This window comes from Sphaeramia orbicularis, chromosome 24 (genome assembly GCF_902148855.1).
Source record: "Sphaeramia orbicularis chromosome 24, fSphaOr1.1, whole genome shotgun sequence".
Taxonomy (NCBI): Eukaryota; Metazoa; Chordata; class Actinopteri; order Kurtiformes; family Apogonidae; genus Sphaeramia; species Sphaeramia orbicularis.
In genome coordinates, this window is record NC_043979.1 from 25,798,625 (window position 1) to 25,824,965 (window position 26,341).

A 26,341-nucleotide genomic window follows, 5' to 3' on the forward strand; every position below is an offset into this window, starting at 1 on the left:
AAATATGTGCAAGGGGTGGGGTTTGTTGTGCCTGGCACCACTTTTTGATTATTTTTCTATTTTGCATCATTATACACCTTTATACACAAGATATAACATAACGTGCTGCACACTTTTAAAACTCCTCCGCCAAATATAGTGTAAGATTCTGTTGAAAGTTACTGCCCTATAATTTAGATTAGATTGTTGTTGTGTAAAACTTATTACATACATATTTATATTTGAAAGTACTCAGATATTATAACTGCACGAGGCCATTTGACCTTGAAAAAATAGGTCAAGGTCACCCATTTGCAGTAGGTTTCTGCTCCATGCTAAGATGCATCCACAGTATAAATTTGGTGCAGATATGTCAATGCATCCTTCAGATAATGTGATTGTTGTTGAATGGACAGACGGATAGACAGACAGACAGACGACAAAAGGAGTACAATGCCTGTTGGCTAAGGGGTAAAAATGAGACTAAACAAACAAAAACTGGAGACTGGACTTTTAACACACGTGTCTGTACCAGACCTTGTGTACCTTTGCCACCTCTGACATCATATAGTGAGGTTTAATAGAGCAGATCATATCCAATTTTTGGTTAATGGATGTTTTAGGGGCATGTTGTTCTTATCTAACAGTGTGTAAATACCATGTACTGCACATCAAAAGTCACCATGCAGCATAAGCCATGTTTTATTTTCCTGTTGCATTAACTTTATGATTTGCTCGTGTGTAATCTTTGAGCTGTCCAATGTTCAGGGTGAGGGAGTGGTAACTTCAGCTATGGTCTCCCCGCAGCAGACACTTGTGTTTGTATTGATGATAATGTTTGGTCTGTCAATGAAGACATAAACATCTTTCCGTTGACAGCAAAATTAAAAATGACTAGGGCGCTTCCTTATCAGGACTTCAGTAAATAGACCACTTTGATTAACAAAAAAAAAAAAAAAAAAAGATGTTTATCAGCAGGTGGTGCTTATGAATCTTTGCTGGATAACAGTCTGAGCATGAATAGTAACTTAGAATGCAGCGGTTAATGGTTAGTGTCATATCATTGTTACAATACACATGCAAAGGGAATTTAGTTCTATTATCACTTAGTGAACGCTAAAACATTTCATGAACTTATGTGCCCCAAACTCCTTCCAAAAAAGAGGAAAATTCAACATATAAACACACACACACACACACACACACACACACACACACACACACACACATGTTGAAAAGAAGAAAGGAAAGGAAAAGAAAAAAATATATAGCATTTGTTTTCCATTTTTTAATATGTAAAATGGCTCTCAGAGAAGTGCAAGGTTTATTGTAAATACTGTTCATATATTGCTGACTTTTTATCTTTTACTACTCTTTTTTTTTCATACATTTTGATACTTTTAGAACTTTACATTAATCCTTACTTTTAATGTTACTATACCTGAAGCTGCTGTAACAATGCAAAATTCCCCATTGTGAGGCTAATAAATAATTATCTTACCTTAAATCATATCCAATTACCCCAAAGTTGGTGCATATTTACCTCCACACAACAATATGTTCATTAAATATTTCTCTTTTTTAGTCAGTTTAAGACATAATATTTTGGATTACAGTTTACAAAATGCCTTGTAGGATGTGTAGTCTTTCATAACCACTAATAAATACGTGGTAACAGATGCATTTTGATTTCCACATTTTCTCCAACAGACCGAGTGGTTATGATCTTAATCTGATTTGTGGCAGCTTGTACCAGTAAATCTTATCAAATCATCATCAAATCACTTTGCCATTTCAATTGTCCTTTTTTCCATTCTACTTTAGTTTGTCCCTTGTTCATTCTCCCATTTTTCTTTGCTACGGGTGCTTAAATTTCCTTTAAGATAGTGGAAAGGTTTCTGTGCTTCTTTAGTGTCACCACAAGTCTTTAAAACTAACAGATCGTTAAAAGCTGGCAGGGTGTGACAGCGTTCAGAAGACACCCTGTTGACTGCTCATCATTAGTCTGCATTATTCAGCAGAGCTCTTGCTGCTTGCTTGCACTGCAGTAGATGTCTGTCTCATGAAAAGGTTGGTATGCTGTTAGGTACATACAGCTCACATATGATATGCTCTGGTCCTGCTTGGTATTAAGCATTTATTTAGACATGCATATTTAATATATATTTTTCTTATTATCATTGCTCAGTACACTATGCTTCTATTGATCTCTCCTGATTTATCTTTGTTTTTGCACCTATAGACATGGAGAAGCAACTGGAGGAGCTAAAGCACCAGCTAGAGAAGCAATGTCTGATCAATCAGGAGCTGCAGAGACAAAACAAAGACCTGGGTAGGTTAATTATATTTGTCAACTTTACTCTCACAATGAAAGAAATTGTGTCAGAAGTGCAACTGCCACAAAATTGTCACATTAATAATTCAACACATTGTTCAATATTAAACTTACTTGCTCTTTTTATATAATGGCGCACTGAATAATTTCTTGTCTTCATTTTCATCTTCCAGAACAAAGACTTCAAGAGAAGGAGAGACTTTTGCAGCAGCTCCACAGTCAATATCATGACCTGGGTAAGCAGTCCTCATGGGCACCAGGGGCTCGTATGATGAGGTACTCCTTAATGCAATACTCAGGGGAAATATGGCAGCCATTTAATCTTCCTTTGCTTATTCCAGAGTTTCCTGCCCAGGGCGGTAATGAGACTGAACCCGAGTTCAGGAAGAGCCGTGCAGCTGTTATTGCCACTGAACCCATCCCTGAGACCCTGGAGATTACACGCACCAGGGTCAAGAAATCTGCCAGGTTAGCTGATATATACTGCTTTAAGACACACACAAGATATACAATATAGAGATAAGACTGATGATTAAATACAAAACAGTCCAGGATACATAATAATATATGTTTGCATGTTATGTCTCTGAGATTTCTAGTGCTCTTAGCTCAGCCTGACATTTTTCACCTTAAATCAACAGTGAGACAAGTCTGATCATCAAGGCCATCCAGAAGAATGACTTCCTGAGCCGCCTCGATGAGGAACAAACAGCCATGATGGTGGATCTTTTAGTGGTATTGAAGTTCAACCCGGGGGATGAAGTAATTAAAGAGGGCTCTGAAGGAGACAGGATGTACATAGTGGCAGGTAGAGTCACGGCTCAGTGTCTGCAGATGTGTGTGTGTGTGTTTTCTATCATGGTGTTTGTAGATTGGACTGAATGCTCATTACATTTGATTTGATTTTAGTGATTTATTCAGATTCAGATTCAGATTTTTTTATTGTCATTCAGGCATTACATCAGAGATGCATTGCAGAACGAAATCACGATGCATTTTGGCCATGATAAAAACAGTCTTAATAAATACATGCAATGACATTTAACATATATGTGAACAAGTAAAACATAAATAATAATACAAAAATCAACAATCAAGACAATCTTAGACAGAAGAACAACCAGCACAATAGTTTCATTTACACGCCCGAAAAGGGGTGGGAAGAAGTGCAACTTAATCCCACATTTTCTCCATAGAATATTAATAATATACTGTATATATTTATCTCCCTCTTCCTTTTACATATTAAAGTGCTTAACATGTCAAAAATATATTCTGGAAACCATATGAAAATGCAGCCCTTGTTTTTATAGATGGTGATCTCGTTGTGACCCAGGCGGGCAGGAACCTCCGATCTCTTACCACCGGTGACGTGTTTGGGGAACTGGCCATACTGTACAACTGCAAACGGACAGCAACAGTCAAAGGTCAGCCTGTCGAATTACAACCTCAGCCGGTGTGCAGATATAATTACAAGACTGGTTATGATCGAACATTAAAAACGCAGTGCGCAACAAGTGATTTATGTGGGGCTATTGGTTTATGCACAGTAATGTTTATAGCACCTCTATGACCTGTATGAGGGATCATAGGCTATAATTTAACCACATCAACACACACTCAAACACTGGACTCACTCCCAGTCTGCCATGTTATTTATTGAGTGAGTGAGTGGAAAATGAAGAGAGGAAAGGAAATCATTGAGACACAACAAGCATGCAAACACACACTGTTCAAGTTGGAGGAATAGTAACAGTACAAATGCACACATAACAAGGAGTGAGGGAAGAGAGAAGACACAAAGTTAAAGATATGCAATAGTGGTGGCTAAAAGCATGGAGATAAATCATTGAACAGAAGAGAGGAGCTCAGTGCATCATGGGAGACTTTCCATCAGTCAGTATTTATAGCAGTGAGTGAACAATATCTTTATCAAAATGTAAAGTTTTAGGCCTTATCTTCAAAGTAGAGAGGGTGTCGGCCTCCTGAACCCAAACTGAGGCCTGATAGATAATGGCTCTGCTCCCCCAAGTCTGGTTTAACTAAACCTATGCTGTGAGCCCAGTGTTCTATTGGGGTTTCAAGGTACAATGAGGTCTTTAAAACACAATGGGGTGCCGTTATTACGAGCTTTGTATTCGTAAAAAGATTTGAAATTCTATTGTGGACACCAACAGAGAGCTAAGACGATAATATAGGACAAATATCATCTTCACTTTCGTGGTCTAATTTTAGATTAGATGGAGTCTTCTCAGTCACACATTTACACATTCTGACAGTATGCAGTTACAGTGGTCCAGCATGTGGTTTACAATGCACAAACTAGTTTTTTCAGGATCACATAAAGACAGGATGCTCTTAATTCTGACTCATTTGTGCAGGTGAAAGAAAGCTGTCATGGCGACATCTAGGTGTTAGATGAGGTTTTACATCTCAACGACATACTCTATGTTTGATAAACTGATTTGTTTGATCTGGCTAATATATATATAAATATTGCAGCATAATAGCATATAGTCATCTGCATATATAGCAATAAAAATTTAGATGGAGTGACAAAATGACCTGACAATATTGGAAATGCATACAACAAAAAATACTGGTCCTAGCGCTAAACCTTGGAGTTCACCATGACTAACTTTTGTGTACATGTGTGTACAAATTGTATTCAAAATCTTTGTCTACAATAGCAGTCATGGTCCTTAACTATGTTTCACTCACATTACAGCAAAGACAGCAGTGCGACTATGGTACATGGAGCGACAGACCTACAGGACCATCATAACTAATAAGTCCAAGAAGAAACGAGAGCAGCTCATGGGCTTTTTGAAGACGTGAGTTTATGAATTGAGTAACCAAGACGGACTCCTTCCCTTTCTTTATTAGGATGTTGAATTTTCTGAGGTCAACTAACAATTCTATAATGCTGTTACAGATCTCGTACTCTGAAGGACTTGAACGATGTCCAGTTGTCGAAAATTATTGACTCAATGGAGGAGGTGTGTACCCAGTGTCCAGTTGTTAAACATCGCTGCTGTCATAACTGTAGTGTTTAGATTTTGTCAATGCATATAATTAACTGTTAATAGCCTTGACTTTTTTTTTTTCAGGTGAAGTATCAGGACAAAGATGTTATAGTACGAGAAGGAACAGAAGCAGACACTTTCTACATCATCCTCAAAGGAGAGGTACGTTGTCCACAAACTTATATGTCTTATTTATTTATCTTTGTGGTTTATGTGGTAGGGACAGTGCACATTAATTAATTAACGTCAGTAATGAGACAACATCAGATGTAAATATGCTGGATTATAGCGAAAATGCAAATTTACATGCGTAGTCCTTAGGCAGGTAACAAAAAAAATACACCAAAATTGAACGAAATACAAATACAACAGTAAAAGATGGCACACATCCATTTTTGTGTAAATGCACCCATATGTGTTCTCATCCTCAGGTCTTAGTCAGTAAAAATGTGAATGGACATCAGAAACAGATTCGACGAATGGGAAAAGGGGAGCATTTTGGGGAACAGGCCCTCATACGGTAACCATGGCAACTCGACACACGAGCATGCAGACATTTTTAGGAACACCCACTGCTACCCTTTTTGGCTGCTGTCATTTTTCACAGCTACTTTGTTTTTTGCCTCTTCATCATTGGATACAAGGCAGCGTTGTGGGTTTTATTGCACATTCACAATTCAGAGACATGTTTGCATATGTTTTCACTGCTTCCCTTCTGTCTTTGTATCCACACATATTAAAATCTTTATATCAACAAGTCATACGCTACCAATTCTACCTGCCATCAGTTTTCTCACAAGCCCCAAAAAAATGTCAGTGAAATGTCAGTAATTTCTGACAGCTGCTGACTTTCTCCACACTGAGGGGTTGACAAATTTGTTTACTCTTTAGTCGTAATGACAGTTTTCTGCAGTTGACATGTGAAATGTTTTTCCTGTTATAGTGAAGTCTTGAGAACTGCCACCTGCACTGCTGATGGCCCCGTTACCTGCTTCTCCATTGACAAGGAGTGAGTACACATTCCATTTTGAGCATAAAAAAAGAATATGTCCTTGTCAATCATGACCGCAATTCTTGTAGATTCACAGAAAAAAAAAAAAAAAACCTCCTCCATTGCAACAGATTATGTAACCTTGTTTTCTAGGGTTTTTGAGGAGACAATACCCATAGAACACTTGGAGCTGTTTGATGAGTAAGTTCTATCAAGCATATTTCATTCCCTTTTATTTCTATTTTATGTGTGTGTTATTTAAAAGTAATCCTGACTGACTATTCTTTGGTTTTCATCAGCTCCAAAGTTCTGCAGGAGGCACAAGCTCCAGAAAAGTCAAGGTGAGCAGCTTGAAAACATCATTACACGCAGTTTATTTTGAAGGACATATGTTAAAGTTATCATACAAGTTATTTCCATAGTTTTAATGTTTGCGATCTGTCTCAGTCCCAGCACTTCCACGGGACTGAGGTTTAAGGACCTGGTTCCTGTGTTATACCAGGAGGGTCGGTATCAGGGAGATCAAGTCACGCTTGGAGTTGGAGGCTTTGGTCGTGTTCAACTTGTGAGTGTGTATTTTTGCATAAATGCTGCAGTATTTACAGGAGCATGATGGTGTGATTGCTGGTCACTGAGTTCAAAGCAACATTATTAACCTGCAATGAACAGCTTTAGTTTCAATATTAAGCAACTTCAGCCTTCATATCTGATCTTCTAATACCACCTTTCCCAAATGTAGTTGGGTTTTTATTTGGATCGCCAATTGTCAGAGAAGATTACATGCAATTATATGAAATACAAATTAACTGACCTTATTAAAATAGTTTCTAAAAAGTCATGTGTAAAAGATGCATTAAGGGGACAATGTTGATGTGCAGTGATATAAAAGACAACATATAAGACAAATACAAGACAAACAAGATGAGAGCTATGTGAGACATGCAAGAAGATGAAAATCATGTTAAAAAAAAAAAAAGACAAGACCAAAGTTTTTCAATTTATTTGATCTGTTTGGACACTGTGCTGTTCTCTGTAGATTGCTGTTTGTAATTTGGGTCCTGAGGAGACATGAAATAGATTTTTTAGGTTTCAATCTGCAAAACTTGGGAAACCACTGCAGTAATTGCACATTTATCATCTGCTAAATGTTAACAAATGATCTAATGTTTTTGTCTAAGATGACCACTGTGAACCATGGGAAATATTATGCCATGAAATGTGTCAGCAAGAGGCAGATCGTTGCTAAGAGGCAGGAGGAGCACATGCTGTTTGAGAAGAAAATCCTTAAAGCCATTCAGTGCGACTTCATTGTCAGGTATCAGTGATCACAGGCACACACTCGCTGTAATATCTGAGCAGAACTTTGACTAATGGTGCAATAAATCCAGAGCAAAGCCAAATTTATGCTTTAATTCACCATTTTTATTCTTTTCCACTCCCTCTAGGCTTTATGCAGCTTTCAAAGACACGCGGTACATCTACATGGTCATGGAGTTTTGTGGCGGCGGGGAGATTTGGACAAAACTGAAAGAAGTGTGAGATATGACACAAAAATGTTTCAGTGAGCTCTTTGTTGAATTATATGTATAATAACTAGAGCAATCAGTTTTCCTTTCACCCTCCTACGACGTATGAATAGTGCCAGAAATGAGACTAATAGAACACTGAAAGGAACAGAAGTTACTGAGAGCAGATTAGTGTGATTAGAAGACACGGCTGAAGGTTGTCATCGTGTGTCTCTTTACCTAGAGGCCGTTTTGATGAGTCCATTGCTGTGTTCTGCACCGCCTGTGTGGTGGAGGCCTATGCCTACCTACATAAGAAGAGCATCATGTACAGAGACCTGAAGCCTGAGAACCTGATGCTGGATGTGAGGGGCTACATCAAACTGGTGAGTTCCAATGTTTACAACTGCATTTCCTACAGTGTACATTTTAATTACTTCATATTGTTACTGTTCTTTCAACTGTTGTTATTTAGAGTGTGGTAGTAAACTTGTACACAGGAAGGGGTGCAGGAGGACTAGAGCTGCATAGACATACAGTAGTGGAAAAAATCATTAGACCACCTTTGTTTTCTTCAACTTCTTGTTCATTTTAATGCCTGGTACAACTAAAGATTCATTTGTTTGGACAAATATAATGATAACAACAAAAAAAGCTCATAAGAGTTTAATTTCAGAGCTGATATTCAGTCATTTTCCATGTTTTCTTGATAATAACCAAAATCGCTTCAGTTCTTCCATCAATATCTATGGCATTGTACTGACAAAACAGTGCTTTTAGGCATTCCGTGTTTTCTTTTCTGTCTGTTTTAGTCACGTGATACACACAGGAGTTAGTACTTGATTGCATAACCATTGTTTTTGATCTAATAATTTTTTTCCACAACTGTACACACTGTCTCTCATAGGGACACTATACTTAATCACAGCCTTGCACCGTGAACTTTGACCCTCTTATAGCCACCTGCTGGATTATGATACCTTCACACTCCCATACAGAGGGTTATCAGGAGGGATGGCTACATGTACTGTGTGCTGAGACAAAGAAAATACTTTTGGCATGCAAAATAGTTTGACTCAGGGCAACAGTCAAACTTCAAAACAGAGCCATATTAACTGTGATGAATAATGCAGTTTCCCCAGTTCTTGCCTTCATTTTGAAATAAGAGATGCCAATATTTTGCTGCTTGATTGTCATGCTGTACCCTAATAGTAAAAGGATAGGCACCCACCTGTGAAGTATAATCAGAATTAATAAATAATCAGAATAATCAGAATAATTAATAAATAATGAGAAGTTAAAACTGAATTTATTTGTAGGCTCCTAAACTGTTATCCCCTTACTCCATGCTCCACATCTTTATTCCCACTACCTACATACAGTACTGTTACCTCTAATACTCATCTCGCTGGACTTTATGTTTTGTTTTTTTTTCCATGAATCAGAGCTCGTAAAAAGAACTTGTACAGACAAACTTTAGTAGCTGCTCTGGTAATGTTCGTGATCTACATGTTCTTCACTTTTTTTGTGTATTTGAAGGTTGACTTTGGCTTTGCCAAGGAGCTGGTGCGTGGTGAGAAGACTTACTCATTTGTCGGCACTCCAGAGTATATGGCACCAGAGATCATCAAGAACCAGGGACATGACTTTGCAGTTGATTTCTGGTCACTTGGTATTCTCATCTTTGAGCTGTTAGTGGGAAGGTAATGCTAAATCTGTGCTAAATCTCATATTGACACTGACAGTGACACCGGACACATGTCTTTGGAGACATTTCTGCTGTTCTGGTTTATATCTTAACTTAATTAGTGATTCATTAGTAAGGAAAACAAGGATTTAACCTCCACAAATTACATCAAGTGAGAATTTATTATACAGTAGTCAATTTCTTGCATCAACCAGTAGGTGGCAGCAGGAAAGTATTACCAGGATCTGAACTGTCTGGAGTCACATACTGGTGTTTTTTCTTATCTCATGTCATGCTTTAATATATGTGATCAGGTTTAATAATAGAAAAATCCTCCTTCTTCCCAACAGCCCTCCATTTTCAAGTTCAGAGCCTCAGAAGATTTATGCAAAGATTTTGGACGGGGTGCTCAAGTATCCACCTTATTTAAGTGAAGCAGCCAAGTCCATCATCAGTAAACTGTGCAGGTGAGAGGAATGCATTAACTCCATCATTATTACCTTCATGTAGTGGTGTCTGCATTCAAAATTTACTCTGTGTGTTTCCTGGATAACTTATTCATAGAATACAACTAGATTATTCATGTAAATTACCCAAAGGTTTGGGTGATTTACACAGTATTACATAAATATCTACATGAAGTGTGCCTTATAATAAAAATGCGATACATTGACATCTAGTGACTTGTTTTGCAGACCTCGTCCAGGTCAAAGGTTAGGAAATACCAAGAATGGAATCAAAGATGTCCGGCATCACAGGTAAAGATGTCACCAGGTTGAAGACTGAGCTCCTAGATTGAGAATGAGTACTGATGGTAAATGATCATGTCTTTATATTTCAGATGGTTCAGCAGTATGAACTGGCACAAGCTGCGCGTGGGCCAACTCAACGCACCCACAGTCCGACTCATACGCAAGGCAGGTCAAACCTCCAGATGAGTGTTTCTATTAATGCAGAATTCTGGTCTAGTTCCAGAGTGAACTCAGTGGAGTCATTTTTGAGATGAACTGACTTTAAAGACTTTTCAATTTGCATATTGGAAACATGCCCAGAAGCAATAGGGACAGGCCCAGGGTGAACAGCATCTATCAAAACTATTCAGACACAGAAAAAAAATACTATAATGATACTGGGGGAACCTGCTTAGGTTACAGAGGCTCAGTAGAAGAAAACGCACTTTTGATGGATCATATCATTATATAAGAAGTAAAATGCCAGTAATAATAATGAAATGTAAGGTCTCTTATAACAGTTATTGTGAAACAACAAATGGAGTGCTATTTGCTTTCAAATATTTATGTGTTTCCTGTAAAAATAGGAATCTAGAGAGGCTGCCCTCATCCCAATGATCCCAGTCTGCTCTGATTGGTCAACTCCAGCCGTAATAACCCAGTGACAATGTAACACTGCTAACTAGATCCTCTGCACGGACATGGACATTTCAGAAAGCATTTAATTGGATGCACAATTAAACTACACTATATCCTCTCTGTGCACGGGGAATCATGTATAATGAGTTTAGCTTTTTTTAAGGAAATTAAAAACTCTAAAATATCAGCGAGAATGCATAAAAAGAGTTTAGTGTTACACTGTAGCTCATCCACACTTTACAGAGGTGATATAAGACAAGACATAAGAATTCTTATGTCATTATACATACACATACATGCACAAGCAAATTCCTGTCTGACCAGAGAGTTTGTGATAATTAATTCAGAATGATTAATAATTCATAATCCTCGATCATCTTCTGTGTCTGTCCAGGGTCCCTGCTACATTAACTTCGATCGTTTCCCTCAAGACCAGACGAAGGCAGAGGAGGAGTTCTCTGGCTGGGACCGAGACTTCTAACTTCTGTTATGGATCAGAGGCCACAGGACTGTGTCTACTTCACTCAAACATGGACCCCATTTAGAATAACAATAGGTCACCTTGGCTTCCTTGACATGCATCTTGAGACTTTGCATTAATAGTTTAACAGTTTGCTGTCAAAGTAGGGTTAATGGACCTAATTTCCTGCTGAAACTTACCATACAAATTCACTATGATTTCCTAATTCATAGTTTTATTTACCCATACAAAACAAACTAAAGTATTTTATATTACTAATGACCCATGCACTCCCTTTGGCATATATTTTCAGACATTATAAGGATCAAATGATGCTACTCATGTTATATGTTTATCAAATAACTCAGGACATTTGGGAGAAAATGGTTGGCCCAAACATGGCGGTCATGTGACCATTATGTCTTTATAGGACATGATGCTGTAGAAATGTGTTGGTTGTTTGATGCTTATGCTTTGAATATGTAAATCAAAGCACATTCAGTTCTTATTCATATTTTAGTTTTGCAAGCAAAATGGTGTGTGTTTGTAAATTGTGTGGCATTTGTAAAACATGAAAATGAGCTCCATGCATCCGATGGTAATTACCAGAAACTGGATCAACTGAAAAATTTACAGTTAAAAGGAAGATTTTTTTTTTGTCTGTTATGCAAACCTTTGGACTACACAAATGTACAAATATTTGATTTGTTCAAAATCATGTAGATAGAATAGTAAATGTAAATGGGAATACAAGAGTTGAATTAGACCGCTTCAGCTCTTCCACATAATATTTACTGAAGCTCTACTGTCACTGTTCAGAGTCAACAATGTAGGTTGTATAGCAAAAAGAGGAAATATATGGAGATATGAGGCCAACATGCAGTTTCCAAATTCAGACAAGTAACACTTTGTGTCTGATGAAGATGTATTAAAAGCATAATTCTCTGTACTGATTGAAATGAATCATCTGTAAAAATGTTTGTAGTTGATCAGGTCTGAAAACCAAATCACCATTAATGTCATATCAGTTCTGCAACTTATGTTGTTCTTAAGTATTTTTGTCAGAGGTAAAACATGCTTATCTTTGGGCACTTTATAATTTTTTTTTTTTTTAACCAATAACTGCCTAACATCTGTAGTTCTTTCTGTGTTTTTGACTCATCTGCGCTCTGATGTGTGCAGATTTTCATGACTGTCATTGAATAATCATAAAGAAACACCTCGATGAAAACATTCCACTCACTCTGTCTTGAGTTTGTCAAATAAAAATGCCCTACTAGGCTTTATTTAGCTGTTTGTCAGCTGTCATGACACCAGGTTTATAGGATGGAGGAAGACGTCCTCCTCTTCCTTCCTGTAAACGCCTGTGACGCGCCTCCTGAGACTGGTTTTCCACATCAGAAAAGAAACACATGAAAGCAATCATACCTTCAAAGAGGGAAAGATACACAACCAGATGTTTCCCTCCTGCAGGAAAATAGAAAGTTCACTGGAGTCTAGGATATAATACACAGTGAGATCACACAGTGAGTGGCCCAGAGGATGAACTGTACAGTACAGAGTAGTCTCTGTTGTCTGATTAAAAAATGTTTTGTCTTGTTTAAGTCTGTATCTCATGTACAATCACACTGTAAATGTGACAAAATACTGAAATCTGTAGTGTGAAGAAATGAATATAGCTAGAATGAGAATAACATATTTTTTATATACTTATATGATTGTGTGTGAGTGGCATCCCATGTATTGTTTTTCACAATAATCCCAGCAGTAGTTTCACTCTATCAGACTGATTTAACCTCTAAAATCTCTATGTCCAGAGGGGAAAAACTCTGACTTTTAAAAAATGTTAATGCATTCATTTGCATCACCTTCAATTATCACATTGACCTCAGAGCAATAACCTTTTAACAGGAGGGAGCTCTCTGTAATCTCTGTAGGCCTGCACACCGGGTACACACAGGCATAATGAGCTGTACACAGTTTGTAATGGTGTAAAAAGATATTTACAACAAAATAAATGATCACAATCGTTTTTCTTCTTGTAAATTCAGACTTAACATACTTAAATGGGAATGAGGAACAGGAAGACAGGTGTATTCGTAATATAAAGGTTTTCATTGAATTTTGCAATTTTGTATGATTCATATTAAAGTTTAATGGCTCTTCTGTCAATTTGTTTCACTCGCTTTGTATTAAATGTCTCCTGAGTTCAGTGTGATTGGACTGACTGAGCTTTCAACTTGACAAGACAGATGATGAGATGAAGTGAGAGGCATGCCATTCGTGCATTTATTTTGTCCCAGGAGTTTTCTCTTGTGAGTGGTCTTGATTTAATCAGTGTTAACACTTTTGCCGATTAATCATTCATCTGACTTTAAAGCCCTTGCATTTGCTTCATCATCAGTGTGACAGGTTAAAGTGGGTATCTGTTTTTGTGAAGGACAGTCCCAATTAGTCCTTAGCTATGTAGGCTTCCAGTGAGATTCTAAGCTTTTGAAGAGTTTTTAGACAAAAAAAAATACATCTTTCTCTGTTTCGTCTTCATAAGATACATCAGCAAACATTAGTATTTTACATAAATGGTTATCTGTATGTAACTGTATGTCACACTGGACAGCAATGATTTTGTTGCCAGGAGAAAAATATCTGATTTGACCTAAATTCATTACACTGATTCCAAATATGAAATCAGAATTTTACCAGAATATTGAGTTATGTAGCCATTAGCGGTATATCACACAGGCACTTCAGTTCAGTTTACACTAAATGATCAAAATTGACAGAAACATTTGGTGGAGTCCAAAGTGATGTAAGGCTGAAAGACTGAATACCTCATTGGTGATCTTGTGTTCCCACCAAAGCTCAGCCCTCTAGAATTAACAACAGAGGAGTCATTTGTGCAAAAGGTGCAAAAATATGAATGGATGATCATAGAGCACTACAGTATGATCAAGTACCTGAAGACAAACTGAAAGCATATGATCAGGAGGGCAGCAGAATGTCACTCACATTTCATTTCCTCCACTCACATCTTGATTTTTTCCTCCAGTTTGAGTGATGTAAGTGCTGATCATGGTCAATGGTTTCATTACGATATTTCTGAAATGAAACCAGACACCAGGGGGCTTCAACCCAAACGTGATGGTAATACTGTTGGTTCTACACCAGGAAACTGTCACAACGCACAAGAACAAAGCTCTGCTACTTGGGTTTATTTGTCACTGGGACTGATGTTCATATCTTTAAGTAAATTTGACCGAATTACCACGTATTATGATCAAATTGTGAAGCATCGATAAAAGCCGTTGGCACAATGTTAGAAAATGTGTTGTGAGTGTTTTTTTTGTTTAAACAAATTTTGTTTTGTTTTGTTTTACATGGTCTCTTATTTCACATTTAGAAGCATACACTTGGCAGAATGTCTGATTTTTGTCAGATTTGTGTGTATGTATGTATGTATGTATAGCAACTTTTACACAAAGATCCCAGAAAAAAAGGTGAGCTGGTGATCAAATCTTTTTCCCACCACTGACCGATTTCCACAGCCAAGCCAAAGGAGTAACAGAGATAAGACAGGCTGGACTTTTACACAGCAGACCTGCATTCCGGAACCAAAGGGGCTGCGATACAGTGCAGTGTATACTGCGCATATGGAGACACTGGCATAGATTATACGGCAGCTGCCCCAGGTGCCGGTCCTGTGGCTTCGTGCCACGGGTGAAAATGGCATGTAGCCACAGCACTAGCGGCACGTAACCACGGCACCCATGGCATCCCTGGCATGAAGCTGTGCACCCTGGCATGGCTGCCACAGAATCCATGCCAGTGCCTCTACATGTGCCCTCTGTCTCTCAGGTGCAAGGGTCATCGTCATCAAAATGTCACACCCTGGTTGCAGAACAAGAGGTGTTCCTTTTACATAGTGTTCTGGAATCATGATTCCACTTTTATCATGGCTCTGTTACTACCTCCAGAGGCATTACAGAGCCGTGATAAAGGTGGGACCAAATGATCTCACCACAGACGCTGTTCCAGAATAAAGGCAAAATATTCCCCTAACAGAAGTGCTGTATAAAAGGAACTTTTGTATGTATGTATGTATGTATGTTTGTATGGTTATTTGTATGTTTGTTTGTTTGTATGTATGTATGTATGTATGTATGTATGTATGTATGTATGTCAATCAATCAATCAATCAATCAAATTTTATTTATATATCGCCAAATCATAACAAAAGTTCTCATGACACTTTACATAGAGATGTATGTATATATACATGTATGTTTGTTTGTTTATATTTATTTATTTATTTGTCTGTTTATTTATTTATTCATAGCTCTACTGGCCTGCAACAGGTTAATTTATTGATAGAATCCATGTCCAAAGTGGTTCTGATAAATGATTTGTAAAGTTTAGTTGATGATGTCCACCCATAGTTATAAATAAAAAAACATAGGCTCTTATAGGAAACTGGTGCTGTTTCATTTATGCACACAGTTCTTTAATCAATGGCCCACACATCACATCTCATAGCTTGTTTGTTTTCTTAATTGCCTCAGACTGCTGGGAGGTTTGATCATTTATCCCAAACATGCATTTTAATGTATTACTTTACTTCTAGTATGTGTGTTTATGTAAGCTGCACAGGAATGTTTATGCTGATCCTCTGCTATAAGTGGGCTTATATAACCTAATAAATAAGTCAGTTGAATCTGTTTAAGGTCTGTGGGAGACAGGTGTTAAAAATGTGTTTCTTGCTTCGCTGCAGAAACGATGGAGCGTAAGTGAAGTGTAGCAATGAAGGAATATTATGTATGATATATATTGACACCAGCTGTGAACGCATGCATGAAAAAGCTACGTGGCCTTGTGTCATATGGCTTTTTTATGCTGACATTTTGTATGTAGGGATAAAAACATAAAGCAGGAAGAGGAGAAAAAGAAAAATTAAAAATAGCACTTTAAAAGGGCTGAATATTCCCTGTCTACCAGCTGTTCCCCACTGTTTCCTCTGGTGTTTGAGTGTTAAAAGACATTTGTTCCTGTTTACAAATTTTAGGACTCATCTTGTGTCAATTAATGTGACAGACTTCCTCTGAGGTTTCCTTTGCTGTGTTTTTCCTCATATCACAGACCTCTTTTCCCCTGTGACTGAATGCGTTAGCTGCTATTATTCTTTAGGTGTTTTTTTCTCACTCGTTGTAGTGGACACTGACTTATGGCTCTGACATACGTCCTGTTGAAGTACTGTATTTATTCTGTTGGCCTCCATACTGCTCTATCTTTATTTTTCAGGTGTCAGTGATGAAACTACACTGTTGCCCATAAGTTTGGATTAAATATTTGTACCGCTTCTGAAATGACTGTGACAATGTGATTTATTCTTGATAGATAAAGTGTAACTGGGACTCAGTATGAAATTATTGCACCAGGTCAGAGGTGATTACAGATGCGAATAAATAGGAATAAAAAGAGGAATGTGTCTGAAAAATAAGTTATTCCAAATTTATTTACAGGCATCAGTGTATAAATATTACTTTTCCTTCAAGGAATATTCTTGTTGAAGCATGATTTAGAAGTAAAACCCTGCCTTTACAACTTTAAGAATATCATTTTATTTCTTTACTAATGTTATCAAAATGAGCGAAAATTGGAAAAACCCATAAAGCCCCAGTGCTACTTTTGAGGCAGTTCCCAAATGAATTTTTCTCCATATTTAATCTTTCTTAAGTTATTTATCTCCATTCATTGTAATCTTTAGTTTGAATTTTTTCAGTGTAAATTATGTATTTTCCTGTATTTAATTCACTGATCATGTAAACGTTGATGAAAACTCAAAGTAAATTCAAAGGTTATTATATCAGAACAGAGAAAATTAAAGAAAAGTGATTTTTTCAGTAAAATATATTAGTAACTGAACATAAACCCAGTGTGTCCATCCACTGTCATTTATCAAACTCCATGGGTTTTACTGGTGAATAAATGTTGTAGAAGATGTTGGTGTTTCTATGTTCATTACGAAGCCCCTGAATGTCCAAATGGGTCATATCTGATGACCATGAAAAGATGACAAACTCCATTTAACACAAATTATTTACATGTATTGATAGGATTAGTGTGTAAACAGGTATTAAACAGTTTAGATCAGTAAATGCTTTTGGCTGATAGTGAATGTTTGGGTCTTTATGATTCAAGATTCAAGATCCAAAACATTTATTGTCATGTGTACAGTAAAGAAACAGGTTTCCCTGTACAAAGAAAATCTAACTTTGTCATCCCCACTGAATGCCACAAGAGAAGGGCATAAAAATATAAAAATATAAACTACTGTTACTAAGAGAAAACTATATATTTACATAATGTGCAACATCTGGTAATTGTTCAAATTGTCAGAGGTAAATGGCAGACAGCATGTGCAGAACTGCCTGAGATAAGTGAGATGTTAATGTGTAAAACTGTCAGAGATACACAGTATGAGCATTCAGACATAGCAGTATAGTATATGATAAGCAGTATGATATATAAGGTGCATAAAGTGTCCTAGAGAATCAGTATGGTGTAAATATATCTATATAAGGTGCATAAACAGTATCACAGTTGAAAGTGTGAACACTGTAAACAGTCAGTATGGCTATTGTAGACTCCTATCAGCTGTTAAAGAGCCTGATGGCGGATGGAAAGAAAGACATGGGATAGATATAGGAAAGATAGATATGGGATAAATAATATGTTGATATCATTTATTAGTAATAAAACACTTTCAAATTGAGTCAATCTGCTTCAATGGGCCTGTGTAGTAGTGGTTATATAAACACACGATTAAATTTAACACAGGTATTTCTAAATCTTAATTATTGTGCCTTTATATGAAATAAGTCTTTCCCATTCAACAGAGTAGAGAACAGAAAAGCTAAAATTTCTGACGTGGAAAATATTTGACTAAGTTATTCTGCATGTATGTTTTATCTGACTGCTTATAGGAAGGAGCTGATTATGAAAACGTGTTTCTCTCGACCCATCCCTCAACATCCTGCTAGTGTTCACTGTTACATGACTGCATTATGCAGCGTTTCATAATGAGGAAGAAGTCTCAGTCCTGAATTAATTGCGCCCTTGAATAAACCTTGAGCTTTTTGAGTGTTTGGGTTTGTGCATCACCTTTTTGAATAAATGGCTAATTAAAGCTCTTTAAACAAATACATGTCACGGTAATTGAATGGCTCCTCAGTAATCATATGTGCGTTTGTTGATTGAACCTCCTCTATTTCATGCCATGGGTCCTTCTCCCTTATGAACCCCCTGCTCATTTGTATTGATTAAATGAGTGATGCGTAAAATTCTGCACTCAACTGGATTGCAGTATAATTAGCAGCACTTGTCAATAGTATCTTTTCATCTGTCCTTCCATCCTTAACCCCCAATCTTTTATTACATGTAAATGTATTTGAGGACGTTCCACACTGGAAATAGATGCCGTATATAACATTTTTGTATGCAAATTATTCACTAAATTCCCTAGAGATGAAAAGTTATTTAATTCATCCAACAGGTCGGATCCCTGTGCGCACCAGTCAGAGTCACATGGGTTTGGATATGCATGAGTCTTCTGTGTATGTGCTTTTTTTTTTTTTTTTTTTTTTTTAAATCTAAAGCTCCTTCAGTATTTGGTCAAAGCAATTGGTTTCTCTTGTGCTTCACTGCACCTGAATCCCCCTGAAACAACTGCTCTTACAGCTGTCCTATTTCTATTCATAGCCTGGTCAGCATAAAAGGAGCACTTAGGCTGAGGATGAACAATATTCATGATTGTAATAAGCTACAAAGAGCAAACGCCCAATATTTTATGTAGGAATCATCATAATTGCATTGATTGATGAATATGCTGGCGTACAAAGAGGAAAATCAAGCATTTTTAAAAAAGAAAAATAAAAGAGGTAAATTTGGGGCTCAACAAGAACAAACATTCTACTACCCCACCCCCCGAAGGGGAGGCAAGGGGTATTGTTTTTTTGGTTGTTTCTCTGTTTCTTTGTTTGTTAACACTCTAGCAGTAAAACTATTAGTTGAATTCACACTAAATTGGGTTTATAGACTGCCAGTGAGCCAGAATATATCTGATTATATTTTGGGAACAGTAGGTCGATGTTCCAATTTTTTAGGATTTTTTAAAATCTTTTTTTTCTCCCATTTAGTTATAATGAGTGACATTTCACATGTTTATATAAACATCAATTTTGTTTCAATTTACTTCAAACTTGGCACATATAATATATAATTGGCAATTGATATGCTGACATCAGCACACGCATAGACAGGATGACATCAGCTGGATTGATGCCAAAATAAGCTACAATACATACAAGGAGCGGGGTTTGTTGTCCCCAGCACCACTTGTGAAAAAAGATTTTAGGTGGTGTTCCTGTAATAATGTCGAATTTCACCACTAATCATTTTATTTATGTGCTCCTATAGACAATGCATATTTTTATGTCTTTCAGATTTTCTGTATATAAGAAATTCAGCTACTGCTGGATTGCTTCAGGCTTCTACAAACCAAAGTGGTAATATTTGCATGTATTTAACACATCTTTAAGCCATTTGTTCAAACAATACAATATTTATTGTATTCATTTTCAGATGTTTTATACCAGGTTTCTTCAACACATTTCAGAAGTTTCTATTAATGCTGTTTCTAGTCATGGGGTCAGGGGTCACATGAAATAGTGATTTTAACCTTTATGACCCATTTCATTCATTTTTTTCCCTTTTGTGTTTTTTAAGGCATGCACATATTTCCTTGATTTTCTTGTTGTATCAGAGGAAAACAGAATGAGAAATAAATATGCACGCTCATTTCAACTCTGCAAATACAACATAGCTGAAGGTGGTCTAAGACTTTTGACAGTATTGTGCAGTACAGTAGATATAATGTTTAAAGTGTTACGCTATGGTGATAAAAGAGCAACTGACGACCAATAACAGCAGGTATGCCACATATACTCTAAAACTTTCCATAAACAAATCAGGATTAATGACACATCACATGTTGATACCTGAAACAAAGATCACCTTATGAGGTTCATGGTCTAATTATTCATTACCAAATTGGATGGACAAATAAAAGTGTCTTCACTGACTAATACAGTGATACTCAAAGTATGGTCCGCGGACCATCAGTGGTTCATAAGTGCTCCAAAGTGGTCCACAAGAGGATGTCAGAAAAAAGTCAAATTTATATCAGTGTTTCTCAAATCACCCTCATCTGACTTCGAAAGCAAAGTTACAAGTACAGATAATTACTTTCCAAATTAAAAGCGAATCAAATGTAGCCTAAATAAGCCTTAGAGTAGACTCTTATTGAATTTGTCTATGCAAACCCACGTTTTGCGTCACCGTCTCTATACAGTTAGGTTACCTAGGTTGCCTATTGTCATATCGAAGACCTCTTGTGACTTGTGAATTGTGGTGGAAATGAAGTAGAATAGCTGACTGATCAGAAACGAAACAAACATATGACGTGAACAGTTCTAAAATACGACAATGGATCAATGACTGAAGAGAAAAGCTGGAGAAACGACGACCAGTGTTAGCAACAAGGTGCAAAGACATTCTGTTAGCATTGAGCTGTTAGCACCATTTGTAATATACTGCAGACTTAATTTGTAATGTACAAGGGGTTTTTTTTAGGATGGGAGTGGGAAACTGGCCGGCTGTTTAGGTGGTCTGTGAATGTTTTTTTTTTTTGTTTTTTTTGTTTTTTTTTTATGATAAAGTGGTCCTTGATATGAAAAAGTTTGAGAACTCCTGGACTAATATTGCTTGGTAGCTATAACTGTAAATGATTCAAAATGTATTATTAACAGTGTCGATAACTGAATGGTGAACAGGTGAGTGTGGGAGGATGATGGGGAGCTGCAGGTGAGTGGAGGAATGGATGGAAAGATGGAAAACAACCAAGGGAGAGTAGGGGAAGGAAAATGGAAACAGAGGCGCTTCGAAAAATAGGATGGGAAGAGGAGGGAATTCATGACAGTTGGTAACATAATGGCAGTGTTGCATGTATATGTTTAAGAATGTAGAAATGTCATGACTCACTCGCACCTGCTTTACACCCTGATCCTGCAAATATCATGTGACAGACATTCTTTTTTTCCAGGTGTCGGTGTGTCATGGGAGTAAATATCTCAATAAAATCGCCCAATATTCTTTCACATTCTTGTGGAATGTATGTGGGGTAGCCTAAATCACCCTTTTCCACCTTCTTCATTCTGCCCCCTCAGTGTCAACAGTGAGTAATGATATGGTAATAAACTGTCTGCAGGAAGAAGGAAATATGCAGGAAAGTGGCAGAAATAGAGGCACCAAGGGATTACCGGTCCATTCATCTGCAGGTTCACCTAAGCATTAATACTACACCTTTCACACTGAGCAACATCCGTTCAACTTGGGGAAGTGTATGTGGAGGGTGAAATGAAGTTTTCTTTAAAGAAGCAAACAGCCACAACTGTTCTGAGACCAGGGACTGTGTAAACAAAAAAAAAAAAAAAAAAAAAAAAGCCTTTTATCAGATTTCAGGCTTGTGAGTCTTTATTCTTAATTCTTGTTAAAGTGATATTTATGACAATAACATCACAAATATTTAATAATGTGCAGTGTATTTGAAAGCAGAAAACATGAGAGAGCTTGATCTTCTGAATTAGTGACAGAAATAAAACCTGGGAGAACCTATTTCATCAATCCATTTCTAGCAGTTACAGCAGCAAAAATATTCCCCAAAAATTGAAGGAAAGCTTTGATACATACTGAAATCTGTGCTCTGCTGTCTGAATGCAAATGTATCTGATGGACTAGAATCTGTCAAGATGTGAGGTTGTGAGATCAACTTGCCTTGGGCAAAGACGTTCTGCTGTGGCCTCTCAGAGCTGTTTCGCCCTCTCACTATCATCTGCAGGATTTAAGGTCAAACAGTGAAATACTTAAAATAGAGAAACGCTGTAGCATGAAATATAACTCTCCTCAGAAACATGCTGATGCTTTGTGCAAACCTGTGAATTAAGTGCAGTGATTAATGACCGTGGATTTTTTCTTATATTAAAAAAGGTCAGTCTCATTGACATTTTGCTGATTGTTGTTTTTTGTTTTTTTTTTTTTTTAATTTGTAGTGGATTTTGTAGTGTTTGTTGATACTGACCTATCCTGTTGTAAAATAACTATGAGGTTTAAGGTGAGTTTGTAATTATGGAGCATGTTGTTCAATAATACATGATAAGACTGTTGAATTTTCTGGCTCTTATCAGAAAACAGTGTAATTACATCAAATCACTTCCCTTTATTTTCATCTGTAGGTGCTGCAGTGTCTGAAACTTTTTTTTTTTTTTCCCAGTTTTTTTAAATGAAGAAAAACGGAACACTTCCAATCACAGAATTACAATTTACCTGAATAAATAAAATTTTTAAAATAAAAACATAAAATTAAATAAATGAAATAAAAATAAATGTATAATGAAATAAACCAATTGCACTCCCCCACCCCAAACCCTGCCCCACCTCAGCTCATCCTGACCAGTACAAAGTAATGGTTACTTGTGTCAGCACATCCTCTCAATGTGAATTTCAGTGTCTGAAATTTTTAAGGAAAGACTGAGGACTGTTTTCACATCATATATTTTATGTGTGTATGTATTATTTTTACTATTTTTCATCTATATCACACCACATATCTCTCCTCGTAAGGCAGCTTCTAAGGAATTGTTCGACGTCTTAGCAGATGTGATGTCCTCTTGTGTTGTATCCATGACAGATAACAGAGTCAAAAAGAAATGGGGTATTGATTTATCTAAAGCTTCTCACGTTCTCCTTCATTAGTGAAAGTCAATATTCACCTGAGAGCAATTATTCAGGTCATGACACATTTGCGAAAATGTGTCATACAAATGTATAGAAAACAAGCTTGATGGGTCATAACAACTGGTTAAATCATGCACATAATGACTTACCAACAGGGACAGCAGGCCGCTGTATTCATTTTCATGAGTGTGCAGTTGCTATTATCGTGCGAATCTCAATGTCAAACTTTAACCTTATGAAGTAAGCATATAATAACTTACACGGTTTCTGTCTATTTATGAATTTGTGATCCACAGGGAGTGTTGAGCAGCAAAGGTCAGGACATCATTCATCCTCTCAGCATGGGAGGATATCCTATCTGCAACAGCCAGGAAAACACTGCTGGATTCAATGAAAGGTTAAAGTTTACAGTAAATCACCCCTTTAGGATTTAAGAGTTGGTCTTTTGTGGTCAGGTTACCTGTCAGATGTGTTATTGTGATGATTTGATTTAAAGGGCCAGGCAAAATAAGAGGCTGTAACAGTAAAACTAACTGTTTATCCTTCTGCTGCAACATCTCTTCTTCATTTAACATCTTCAAACTCATTTTTATTTGACATTTTTAAGTAGTTTGCATATTATTGCTGAGTACAGACAAGAATCAAGAATGAATGACAGATATTTTTCCAACAAAAACAGAATACATTACTATGCATTTTGAATTGACTCTAGTCAGACCCATAAGTATTTGGACAGTGACGCAAATTCTGTAATTTCTTCTCTGTACAACAATACAGTGGATGTGAAGTGAAACAATCAAGATATGACTGAAGTGGACCTGCAGCTTTAATTCAAGGGGTTTAACAAAATTATTGCATTACAACCGTTTTAAACATAGTACCTCCATTTTGCAAAGACGCAAGAGTAAATGAACAAACTGAGACTGCCATAAATTTGTGGATTATTTTTAATAATTTGATGAAAATCCGTTGCTTTTGCCTGAAATCTGGAATCAACAGACATTACAAAATACTGTGTTTTTTTCCTGGAGATGCTATACTACGTCTTTATTATCATCACCTTCAGTTACTGCTTGTTTGTTCCTTCGGTTTAGTCTTCAGTCACTGAGAAGGTGCTCTATATTAGGTTGAGATCATGTGACTGACTAGGCCACTGAAGAATATCCCATTTCTTTACCTTCAAAAGGTAAAGGAGACTGCTTTAAAAGAAAGTTCACACTTCAATCACATCTTGATTGTTTCATTTCAGATCCACTGCAGAGGTGTACAGATGCAAAACTATACATTTTATGTCACGGTCCAAACAGTTACAGATTACTTATGGATTGTTAGCATCATCCACACTTATGCATATTGATCTACAAGAACATATCCTGAAATGTTGCACAATAATCACTGTTTTTATATTACAGTGGATCACAAAATAGTAATAATAATAATAATATTTTTTTAAAAGAGGACAAAATAAGTAGTTAGTTGAAATGATATGTAGATATGATTTTTTTGTGCTCATCTTGCCAAACTGAAGAAAGAACAAAACTTATATCAAGATACAGCAGGCAGCCAAAACCCTCTAAAAATTCAGTGAATGCCAAGTATCAAACTGCAGATAAAGACAGGGACCAGCTGGTGAACAAAGTGGAACATTCAGCAGCTGAGGAGGCACATTTTTGTAAGCGACTGGCATAAAAAAGAACAAATTTTCTCTTCTTTTTTTTTTTTTAAACTAGTATTTCCAAAGGCCTATTCAGTATTCTGCAGTGTGGCATAGAGCTCCCTAATAGGTACTAAAAACCTTGGGAAAAAAAAAAAACCAAAAAAACAGGGAGACAAAGGGAAAGACACTATAGAGCCAATTATAAGCTGAACAATACTTTGTAAGCTGAATTAGACAGCCTCCAAGAGACCTGTCACATAAAGTCATTTCACACACACACACACCACCCACACTCACGGTTCCCACTCCCTCTCGATATGTGAGGTAACCGCCGGCGCTCTCACCATGTACCTCTCCAGCCAGAGACGGATGTGGTTCGAGGCTGAGTCACCGTTTCTCTCTGATGTCACTGCAGACAGAATCACTAATGAACCAACTAATCTCCAACTGGGCTCTGTGGTCGTCTGTCTGTGGGATGTAACGCACTCCGTCTTCGCTTGATGTGTCTGAAACTGCTGTTTGATGAGTGCTTTGGGTTTATTAATACACTTGCAGAATGTAAAGTCAGCTCCCCACTGTGAGAACAGCAAAACCATTGAAATTATCTATGATTTCCTCAAAGCATTTTCTTACATGTTTACTTTTTTGCCAAATGTAACGAGTGCATACATTTTCTTTTGACATAGAGGTCGAAACATTATCTACCCTGTCCCCACTATGTTTAACTTTATTACAAATAACATTCAGCTACCTACATAGATGCTCAAATAAACACAGTAGTCAGAGCTGGTTACGAGCCTAATTTTGCCTGTAGTTGTTCATGTCTTCAGTTTGTCCCAACTGACTTGTTTTATAACCAATGCTGTGTTCATTTATCTGTTCTGCATCTAACACACCACTCTGCAAAAAAACAAATGTACAGTCACGGAAAAAATTATAAGACCACCCCTTGTTTTCTTCAGTTTCTTGTTCATTTGAATGCCTGGTGCAACTAAAGGTACATTTGTTTGGACAAATATAATGATAAAAACAAAAATAGCTCATAAGAGTTTAATTTCAGAGCTGATATCTAGCCATTTTCCATGTTTTCTTGATAATAACCAAAATCACTTCAGTTCTTACATCAATAGCTATGGCATTATACTGATAAAAACAGTGCTTTTAGGCATTCCATGTTTTCTTTTCTGTCTGTTTTAGTCACATGACACACACAGGAGTTAGTACCTGATTGCATAAGCATTGTTTTTGATGACTTTTGATGGTCTAATAATTTTTTCCGTGACTGTACGTGCTTTGGTCATTCTTTCGGTCTTGCATATCTGAAACTCTGTAGGGGTGTTCTGTTATGTAATGGACTTTTTATGCCATGCAGATGATCTAGAGCCCTGTCACAGCCAAATCCAAAGATAATGTTATTCCACATAAGTGGTTACACTGGATCATTGAACAACAAGAGCCATAAATCATTTACTTGCAATATAAAA

General features: G+C 36.9%; 1 protein-coding gene across 1 annotated transcript; it reads left to right on the plus strand.

Moving 5' to 3' along the window:
* Nucleotides 1-2,223: 2,223 nt before the first annotated feature.
* Nucleotides 2,224-12,436, plus strand: prkg3 (protein kinase cGMP-dependent 3). The gene is made up of 21 exons (XM_030128787.1): nucleotides 2,224-2,311; nucleotides 2,488-2,550; nucleotides 2,656-2,782; nucleotides 2,956-3,122; nucleotides 3,628-3,741; nucleotides 5,043-5,148; nucleotides 5,250-5,313; nucleotides 5,425-5,502; nucleotides 5,772-5,860; nucleotides 6,284-6,349; nucleotides 6,485-6,532; nucleotides 6,631-6,672; nucleotides 6,779-6,896; nucleotides 7,510-7,646; nucleotides 7,777-7,866; nucleotides 8,081-8,222; nucleotides 9,376-9,539; nucleotides 9,874-9,990; nucleotides 10,219-10,281; nucleotides 10,365-10,440; nucleotides 11,288-12,436. Exons 1-21 carry the CDS (start codon nucleotides 2,224-2,226, stop codon nucleotides 11,372-11,374), a joined length of 2,046 nt encoding a protein of 681 aa, XP_029984647.1. The 3' UTR covers nucleotides 11,375-12,436.
* The last annotated feature ends 13,905 nt before the right edge of the window (nucleotides 12,437-26,341 follow it).

Bases quoted from the DNA above. Each gene is read 5' to 3' on its own strand.
- prkg3 (XM_030128787.1), top strand. From the start codon at position 2,224: ATGGAGAAGCAACTGGAGGAGCTAAAGCACCAGCTAGAGAAGCAATGT. The intron at 3,123-3,627 runs GTAGAGTCACGG...TTGTTTTTATAG, and splicing joins CAGGATGTACATAGTGGCAG to ATGGTGATCTCGTTGTGACC. The intron at 5,149-5,249 runs GTGAGTTTATGA...ATGCTGTTACAG, and splicing joins CTCATGGGCTTTTTGAAGAC to ATCTCGTACTCTGAAGGACT.